The sequence below is a fragment of the Mus pahari genome, chromosome X, assembly GCF_900095145.1.
Source record: "Mus pahari chromosome X, PAHARI_EIJ_v1.1, whole genome shotgun sequence".
Taxonomy (NCBI): Eukaryota; Metazoa; Chordata; class Mammalia; order Rodentia; family Muridae; genus Mus; species Mus pahari.
This window is the reverse complement of record NC_034613.1, coordinates 79,064,087-79,074,512: the sequence shown is the minus strand read 5'-3', so window position 1 is coordinate 79,074,512 and position 10,426 is coordinate 79,064,087. Positions and strand designations below refer to the sequence as shown.

The 10,426-nt window shown below is 39.7% G+C and overlaps 1 protein-coding gene across 1 annotated transcript; it reads left to right on the top strand.

Moving 5' to 3' along the window:
• The first annotated feature begins 2,129 nt into the window (after nucleotides 1-2,129).
• LOC110314396 (melanoma-associated antigen B4-like) lies at nucleotides 2,130-3,269 on the top strand. The gene has a single exon (XM_021188781.1). The coding sequence runs from the start codon at nucleotides 2,130-2,132 to the stop codon at nucleotides 3,267-3,269; it is 1,140 nt and encodes a 379-aa protein (XP_021044440.1).
• Nucleotides 3,270-10,426: the final 7,157 nt, after the last annotated feature.

Here is a 10,426-nt window from a genome sequence, read left to right as displayed (position 1 = left end):
TAAGTGGAAGAGGACTCCAGCTATAGCTTTCAGGATTCTTATTTTTCTTCTCAGAATTTCTTCTCAGTTTAAGGAAGGATAATTAAAATCATAAAAGGCAGGAATACAAGACTCTGCCAGCAGTCAGCATGACAATATGAGTCAAAACAGAAGGACTACAAAACACAAAATAGCCAAGGACCCCACAAACCTCCCTCAAATCCTCTGTGGATCAGCAATTTCCAGAAGCTGTTACATCTTGGAGGCTCAAAAAATTAGTGACCAAATAAAGTGTATGTACTCAGACGTGATATTCTGGGGCTTAGAAGAGGGCCTCTAGTCCTTAGAGCCTATATGTTAGAGACTCAAAAACAACAGAAACTAGACCGTGGAAAGCCCTACCTATAATCAGAAATGCGTCTTATCAAAACTCTGCAAATATAAATTTTGGAAGGTAGGTGAACAAGTTTCTATAGAAGCCATACTACAACAGTTCTGATTGAGGGCGCCAATTCACCAAAGACCCACAGAGTTGTTGCCCCAATTTTTGGTAGAACTCCATCCATTTTACTACTTAGAACTCACAAGAGAGAAAGATCATTGATTTGAGACATTCAGACTCACCTCAGAAACTGGAACAGACTTTGGGCGAAAGATTAATCAACTATCATTGTGAGTTCTTTGGAGACTCTCACCTTTAGGATTAAAACAGGACTGACAAAATCCTATGTTTTCCGTTTCAAAGACTAGGTCTACGAGATCCAGGAAATCCCAGAAATAGAAGAGCCTGACTTCAGCTTCACCTTGAGTCTTACTGGTGTGGGCTCTGGTTAACTGAGTAGAAACATTCTAAGTGCTGTCAGGTGAGTAGATACATAACAGGACAAACCTGTGAAAACCCAAACTCCTTTAAAGTCCCATGCCCTGAAAAGATGACCTTGAATGACAAGGAAATAAAAAATGAGAAGAATAAGGGGAAGAGATCCAAGCACAACAAAAATTAGACCCTGGAAAGCCCTATCTATAATCAGAATTTCTCCTTATCAGGACTCTGGAGACATATACAGTTTTGAAATTACAAAAGTATGCATAAGCACCATGCAGGATCAAGCCTGATCAAATTCTGGCATATAGTGGGAAAACAGATATTAAATCCTACCCCTATCAGAAGTGCTATTGGCAATTGATAGCTACTGAAGTGGAATAGTCAGTTTCTCTTAAGAGTGTTGCCTATACCAAATCTACCACACTTCACTGGAAGGCCACATGTCAGGAATATATGAACAGCACAAACTGAACTTAAAGCATGGGAAAAATGAGAGGATATAAACTTGTGTAGTAGGGAAGACAGAGTACATCTGGAAAAGTTTTGGGGGGTAAATATGATCAAAACACACTATATGAAATTTTCAAAGAAATAATTTTAAAAGGAATGAGATCTTTTGTCTGGGACACATTGGCTCATTTCAAGAGGGAAACAACCAAACTCCAGGCAAAATAAACACAATTTCTGTGAGTTGTCAGACAATCCTCTTCCCTGGAATAAGAGAGAGGCATACTTTCAACTCTGGGATTCTACTCAGAAGACCATATTGATGCACAGTAATGGGGAAAAGGGTGGAAGTGTGAGACTTTCAACTTCTGCTTCACCAGTCTGAGGCCAGAAGGGCTTGCTTGGTCTGAGAGATATGGTCTCCTGTCAGGTGTTGTCAGAGGCCTTAAAGAATAATCAGAATTAAAACAGTAGCAAAGTGAAATACACTGTGAATCTTCCAAACTACAACCCACTCTCCAACTGAAAAGGAGGCCACAAAAGCCCTGCCTCTGCTCTGGTCTCCAGAACCCACATACATAGCAGGCAGTTCGGTCCAGAGGCAATTCATTTCCCTTGCTCTGATGGTATCCAGACTGTGCCAAATACTCTTTAGTGAATAAGGATCACAGTTCATACTCTTACCTCAAGATGTACAAAACCTGGCCATAGACCATTCCCTTAACCAGAATTGATTTCCTCCACAGATTTCTCAGGACACACGTTGCCCAGGGCAATAGGAGCAAGGTGAGTACCCAAAAACTTGTTTAGGAAAGCAGCAGAGAGGCGGAGAGGAGACCTTGTTAAAAGGAAAGGTACTCTCTGATATGGTGAAGATATGGTGCTTACACAGTGTCATTTTGCTCTTCCAGATTTCTGCTTTGTGGAGTCTCCTGCCTACATCTTTGCCCTGCTGTCCTTGAACCAAGTCATCATGCCTAGGAGCCACAAAAGTAAAGGTCGCTCTCATACCAAACGTCAAAATGTACAGGAGAAGAGCCAAAGTCTTGATGTTGCTCATCCCACTGCAAAGGAGGAACCAACATTATCTTTTGGTCAAGGGGATTCCCCCAGGTCCCCTGATATCGGCACTCACCAGGGTATTCAGACAAATGTAGTTTCTGTTTCTGATGACTTAAGTATGTTGTCAATAGGTGCTGTAGGTGGTGAGACTTCTGGTATAAATGCTGAGGTTTCTGTTACAAGCTCTGTGAGACGTTCAGGCACCTCCATGTTAGGCTCTACCACTCGTTCTGTGCGTAGAGGTCCTCTCAACAGGAAGACAAGTGAATTGATGGAGTTCATGCTGGAGAAGTTTAAGGTGAAAGAGCACTTTACACAGAAAGATATGTCGAAGGTGATTAACAGGAAGTACAAAGCACACTTTCCTGAGATCTTTAGAAAAATATCTGTGCAACTGGAGTTGGTCTTTGGCCTCGAGTTGAAGGAAGTTGATCCCATTTCTCAGTCATATATGCTTGTGGGCAAGCTGGGACTCTCCACTGAGGGAAGTCTGAGTGGCAGTAGTGGGTTACCCAAGACAGGGCTCCTTTTGACACTCTTGGCTGTGATCTTCCTGAGTGGCAACATTTCCAGTGAAGATGACATCTGGGAATTCCTGAAAGTGGTGGGGATATATCCTGGAAGGGATCATCCAATCTTTGGGGAACCTAAGAAGTTCATCACAAAGGATCTCGTGAAGGAAAATTATCTGGAGTACCACCGGGTGTCTGGCATTGATCCCCCAAAATATGTGTTCCTGTGGGGTTCCAGAGCCTATGCTGAAACCACAAAGATGAAAGTCCTAGAAGTTTTAGCTAAGATTAATGATTGCATTCCTAGTTACTTCCCTTGTCTATATGAGGAGGCTCTGATTGATGAGGCTAATAGAGCAGCAAGGAGAGTTACAGCTGTGCCTGGCAATGCCTATGACAGTCCTCCTTTAGGGTACATAGCCCACGGCATCTCCTTTGTCTAGTTGCATTTGAGAGTTTTACATTCTGTTGAAGAGGAGTCAGTCTTCTGTGTAGTAGAATGCATTATAAGCTAGTAGTAAGGTTTGTGCCTTATTGTGTTGCTATACATGAGCAAATTACATATATTATTCTTTGTTATATTTGTTATATTTCATGATCTTTAACCAAAGTTAAGTGTCTTTTAACCAAAGTTAATCATCTCATAGTCTACATTTTAAAATATTTTTGTCTGCCATGTTTAATGCTATTAAGTTTAAGATGAGTTTGATAATTTTTATTAGGTATTTACATTATTTGCATTTCAAACGTTATCCCCTTTCTTAGTTTCCCCTCCCAAAATCCCCTATCACATCCCCGCTCCCCCTGCTCACCAACCCACCCAGCTGCGTATGTAGCAGAGGATAGCCTTGTCAGATATCAATGTGAGGAGAGGCCCTTGGTCCTGAGTTTTATAATTAAAAAAAAAAAAAAAACATAAGTAATTGCTTTCTACTAAGTCATAAGGTAGGGTGGTCTTGGGAAAATGATTTTTATATAACTGGCATCAGTAAATATGTAATAAAATTGTTAATTCAAAGTTTGCTATATATTTTATCCTTTGCTTATAGTATTAGTTAAAATAAATTTGAAATTAAATTTACCCAAACTATATGAAAACTGATTTGTAATAATTCATATATTTTATTCTTTTTAATACTTTGTTTTATATGAACATTAATTAAGCATCTGCTCTACACAGTAATCTCCATTAATAGTACTAGAGATGCTACAAGAAAAATGATCTAATATCCTGACATCGAGTACATGTAAGAGAGTGAGAGAGCATATAAGCTACAAAGACCAAGACAAAATGATGAAGAAGCAGCGTGTGTGTGTGTGTGTGTGTGTGTGTGTGTGTGTGTACGGTACATGAATGTGGTATATGCCCATGTGGATGCAGGTATGTGCCCATGAACACATGAGTAATCTGGAGGAGGGCACTGTGTAGTTTGCTTTATCATTCTATGGTTTATTACTTTTATATGGAGTCTCTAACTAAAGGATGATGGCAAAAGTGTGGATACTTTGATTCTTCTTAGAAGGGGAACAAAATCACCATGGAAGGAATTACAGACACAAAGTTCAGAGCAGAGACTGAAGGAATGACCATCCAGAGACTGCCCCACCTGGGGTTTCATCCCATAAACAACCACCAAACCCAGACACTATTGCAGATGCCAACAAGATTTTGCCTATAGGAGCCTGATATACCTGTCTCCTGAGAGACTCTGCCAGTTCCTGACAAATATAGAAGTGGATACTCAGTCAACCATTGGACTGAGCACAGGATCCCCAATGAAGTAGCTAGAGAAAGTACCCAAGGAGCTGAAGGGTTTTGTAGCCCTAGAGGAGGACCAACAATGTGGACTAATCAGTACCCCCAGAGCTCCCTGGGTCTAAACCACCAATAAAAGAAATCACATGGTGGGACTCGTGTCTCTAGCTGCATATGTAGCAGAGGATGTCCTAGTTGACCATCAATGGGAGGAGAGGCCCTTGGTCTTGTGAAGGTTCTATGACCCAGTATAGGGAAATGCCAGGGTCAGGAAGCAGAAGTAGGTGGGTTGGGAAGCAGAGGGAAGAGGAAGGGGATGGGGGATTTTTGGAGACAAAGCTAGGAAAGGAGATAACATTTAAAATGTAAATAAAGAAAATATCATGCCTTTGATCCTAGCTCCTCAGAATACAGAGGCAGGTATATTCCTGTGATTTCAGGGCTACATGTGAGACTCTATCTCAATAATCAATCAAATAAATAAATAAATCATTGAAAAGAAAAAGATGATGGCAAGCAAGATTTATGTATCCTCCCATCTCTACCTTTAAAGAACTGGGGGAACTGCCCCATGTGTGACTATGTTTAGCTTTTGTACATGGACACCAAAAGACCAAAAAGTTCTTAAGTATACCCAGTAAGCATCCTTGCTATCTCTCATATTCCCCTATATCCACTGAGTATCTATTTGCTCTTTGCGAAGTTCACTGCTGGTGCTGGTGGTGCTCACAAAAAGATCCAGATTAATTCCACAGAATTTTAGAAGCATAGTACTAAAATCTGATGAGAAAAATATTACAACATCCTATGGGAATTACAGCAACACAAGAAGAATAGATAAAAAATAAGAAAAATGTTTCTAAGGCAAGGCACTTTGGATTTTGAAAACTTCACATCAATATAGTATGATATAATTTTAAAGTAAGCTGCATGAGTCTGATGAACTATATAAGGCCTTCATATATCAGACACTGAAAAATTACTTAATGGAAAACTTACTTCTGAAGGAGGTTCTCTACAATAAGGTTGTAATATTATACATTGCCTTGACATTTGGTGGTTCCAGCAATATCTAAAATGACTTAAACATTTGTTTACTGTTTCTGACCACTATCTCACATGTACTTGCACTGCATATTATATGATGCTCTTCCTTGATTTTTATACCATGACTCCTAGAGACCTTGCTTATTTACTATGTGTGGCAAACCACATGTGGCCCTATCTTTCAAGTAATATAAGACTCCCCTGACTAAAAGTATAATAAAATGTTAATGATTAATTTCCATCTTATCTATACTATCTAGTGTTGTATGTTTAAATATCACATAATCCTATTACAGAAATTCCTCTTTCACACACAGAATAAATAGGTCCTTAAAACATAATTATGAAGAATGTTGTAGTAAGAGACAATCCAGAAAGAATATATATGCAGGAAAATCTATTACCTTGTATGGGATACTATGAAAGCACCACAGTGGCTTAAATAAGATGAATTTATTTTCTCAAACTCTGGAAGCCAGAAGTCCAATAGTAAAATGTCAGCAGGTTTGATTTCCAGTGGAGTCTCTGTCAACAGCCTAAGTGGCATCTTCTTGCTGTCTCTATTGGCAGTCTCTTCATGTTCACATTCATCGTTCTGTATCCAAACATGTTCAAATAAGAGCATCCCAGTCCCATTGTATAAGTGTTTATTCCAATCATTAAATTTGAAAATCTCATCTCCAAATATGTCTTATTTCAAAGTACTGAGCAACATGAATATTGCAAAGAAGAGATACATTAAAAATCATAATGGACCTATGGATTATAGCATGATTAAATTTTACTTAACAGCTAATATCTACTTATGAGTATATATCATTTGCCTTTCTGGGTCTCTTGCCTCACTCAGAGATGCTAAGTAACAACAGGGACTCTGGAGGGATGTATTAGTCTCCCTGGGAAGGGAAAATAGACTAGATTTTATGGGTGGACTTGGGGTAACTGAGGACCTAAACAGGAAGTATCAGGTGAAGGAGGGAGGGTCAGAAGGAGAGAGTATGGGGAGAGGTGCCTGGAATGGGGGAACATGTGGACAATGTGGAAACCTAATGCAGTGAAATTTTGGGGGGAACTTATGAGGGTTACTTGCCACAGACCAGGCTCAGTCGGCCCCCTCAATCTGTGGAAATCAGGGGTTCCAGCAGGTGGACATGGAGTTGGCAAGAATGGGGTGACAAACAGACATGACACAAGAGAGTGTGGATCTGAATGTTTTTTGTCCAAATGAACACCAGACTTCTTTTATACAGAAGAAAAACAAGAAAAGCCAAGTGAACACATCCACCAAGTTACATAGACACAAAACAAAAAGGAATGCATACATAAAAAATGACAGGGATCAGGCCACATTCACCACTTAATTCAAAAGATCAGTTAAACACTGGAGCCAGGTGAATGCTCTAATGCAATTCTAATCTATTGTTAAACCCACCACCAGGGGTTCTTTAGTAAATACCTGATTATGCTATTCCTCTGGGCCTAGTGAAAAAACCTGCACCAGGGGAATTCCCTTCCACTAACCCTTTCATGCGACAACCCCACTTCTGTCCTAGGCCATTGTGTATTCCTGTGTTTGGCTATTGTCCTAAGTAATTACTATGCAGAGTAGCCCTGAGCTTTCCTAGCTCTGTACTTTGTAATACATGATTATTTTCACTGTCTCTATTAGAAGTGAATTTGAATGTTACTGAATAGGTAACATTCTTACTGAGTTCCAAGCTCACCATTGGCTTCAAGGATTTCTAGGAACCATTGGAACACTGGTGGAGGCTTAGCTATGTCAAAAGTCAATCCTTAAAGGCACTTATAATAAAACAATACTAAAAGAGAGCACATGGATCCATACACCAGACTAACGCAGGGACAGGGTTTGAGTAATCGTGCTATTGGAATGCCAAAGTTCCAGGAGGCTTTTTCTGTGAAACTCTGCCTCAGGACTGCTTCTAGGTTTCTATACCTGTAATGCGAGTCACTACTGGAGTGGATGTACCAGTTAGTGTCTCAGTGAGGGTTTCTATTGCTGTGAAAAGATATCATAACTACAACAACTCTAATAAAGAAAAACATTTAATTGGTTCTGTCTTACAGTTTCAGAGTTTTAGTCCATTATCATCATGGTAAGGAAGTATGGTGGCTTACTCACAGACATGTTGATGGAGAAGTTACTGAGAATTCTACATCCAGATTCACAGGTATGAAGAGTGACACTAGGGCTGGCTTGAGCAACTGAGACCTCAAAGCCCATGGCCCAGTGACACACTTCCTCCAACAAGGCCACACCTACTCCAACAAGGCCACACCTCCTAATAGTGTCTCTCCCTATGAGCCTATGGGGGCCATTTCATTCAAATTACCACAATGACTGCAGTAAGGACTTCTAGTAAAGGAGGCTACGGAATCTGAACAGGCCATCTTCTCTAACCAGGTAAGGGTTGGGGCTGAGATAGCAACCCATCTTCAAAATGTTGGACCTACAACTGTGCTGTCTAAAAGTTATGCTGAGGCAATGGTGGCTCAGAGATTGTGGGAGTAGCCAACCAATGGCTTGTCTAACTTGAGGCTCACACCACAAGATGTAGCTCATGTTTGACATGGTCAGGAACAGGAAGCTGGGTGGCCCATTGACATAAGGTAGAACCAAATACAATTAGCAAAAAATAAGTAAGTAAATATATTAATTAATTAATTAAAGTTAATAAATAAAAGTAAAATAATTAAAGTAAAAGTAAATATAACCAAATAACAAATAATAAAAATAATAAATTAAATAATTTATAAATAAAAATAAATAAAATCGAATGAATAAATAAGAATAAATAAAAGAAAAAGAAAAAAGTCAATGAAATGATTCCTAAGAATATTCTGTCTGTAGTGTTACCTTGTAATTTAAACTGTACACGAAGATACATCTGGAGGAATGCAAGTTCAAAGCCAGTTTAAGCTACAAAATGAGTTCATTATCAACCTGAGAAATTTACCCAAACACTATCTAAAAATGAAAAATTTAATGCTTAGTGCTAGGAAAGTTACTCAGTGATAGTGTGCTTGCTTGGTTTGCAAAAGATCCTGGACATTACACCCCTGTATCTTTGACATATACATACAAACAAAAGAAGAAGAAAAAAGAATCAGCACATATAAATTTTGAAAAAAAAAAAACCCAAAAAACAAAACCAGAAAGACTGAGTCCATAACAAAGTTAAATAGACTCACTTGTATGATAAATAACGAACACAATTCTCAAGGTTCAGGGATGGAGAGATGGGTTAACAGTTAAGAGGACTTAGTGCTCTTGCAGAGGAACCAGGTTCAGTTTCCAGTAACTACAACGTACTTGATGACCTTCTGTAACTCCAGTTTCAGGGGCTCTGATGTCTTCTTTTGACCTCTACAAGCACTACACACATATAGGTGGTACACACACATACACTCACACATAAATATAAAATAAAAATAAATTTAGAAAAAAATTTGAGATTTGTATGACATTAAATTTTGGCACAGTGAAGCTGACCTTTTGGTGTTTGTTTTTCTCTTTATGACTTATGTTTTCAATTTGATATATTTTTATTGAAATTTCTGTATCTTTAAATCATTCCCTTAATTGTAACCTAGATAATTAAAAACAGATTTGTGTGTGTGTGTGTGTGTGTGTGTGTGTGTGCTCAAAATACTGGATTGGATCCACTGCCAGAGTAAAAAGAATAGGAACATAAAAGAGGGGTTTGGCAAACAAAAATAAAGGTGGGAACTGGTAATAAAGAGAAGGAATACATAACTATGTATTTTCTCTTAAAATGTCTTTCTAGTCTAAGTCCTCTTCCTTGATCTTCAACTCTACCTTTTTCTCCTAAACTCCGAAGACACACCCCTGATTTTCCCAATATTTGAAGGAGGATGCTACTTGTAAATATTTACAGATATGACGTCTGCTGTGAAATCTCTAAAGAAACGGGAGTCAAGACAAAGGTTGAGCTAATTATAGACTTGGAGAAAAAAAAACAAACTGTGTAGAAACTTTCTGAGTTAGCTTGAAGAGGGTGACATCTAGATGGAGAGTTTCAAAAGGCATGATTCTCAGTAAGGTGGAGTGACAGAGACAATCCACTAAAATCGCTCCAAGGATTAAATGTAGAATCGGCAACAAGACTGAGAGACTATACACCCCAAGCCACAAGGGGCGCCAGAGAAGCGGGGCTTACAGGTTGCCTCTTTCCAAGGTCCTATCGTTTTCCTTGGAGACAGCTGTTACTTCCTTCTTCACAGTTTGAGGACTAGGAGGTACTGAGGAACTTTCCGAGACTGGGAGGCCTGTTACTCAACAAAACTAGGAAACAAGGTGAGGATTTTCATGAGGCTGAGAAACAGCCATCGCAGAATAGAGTTTTCCTGCTTTTGAAGATGCGCCGTTGGTCTCGGCTTCTGTTCCATAGGTTGTCCCTTCACCACCAAAGGCTCCTTTCTCAGTGTAGTCCCACGTCAAAGTTGAAGGCCCTCACACCACTAGGCCCTACCCACAGGCCCCTTGTTGTCAGACTTCGTGTACCTCAGAATAAAGTCCTCCATCTCTATCCCTGAGAGCTTCCCTCTCTGTCATCCCCTGCCTCCTTTCCCTGTCCCTGCCATCCCTTCCTACAGCACCCCAGTCCCCAGCGCTCATAACCCCCAAGGGACCTACCGCTTTTTTCTTAGTCCGGTGCCATTTTTTTTTTTTTTCGAGACAGGGTTTCTCTGTGTAGCCCTGGCTGTCCTGGAACTCACTTTGTAGACCAGGCTGGCCAAGGGACCTACCCGCTT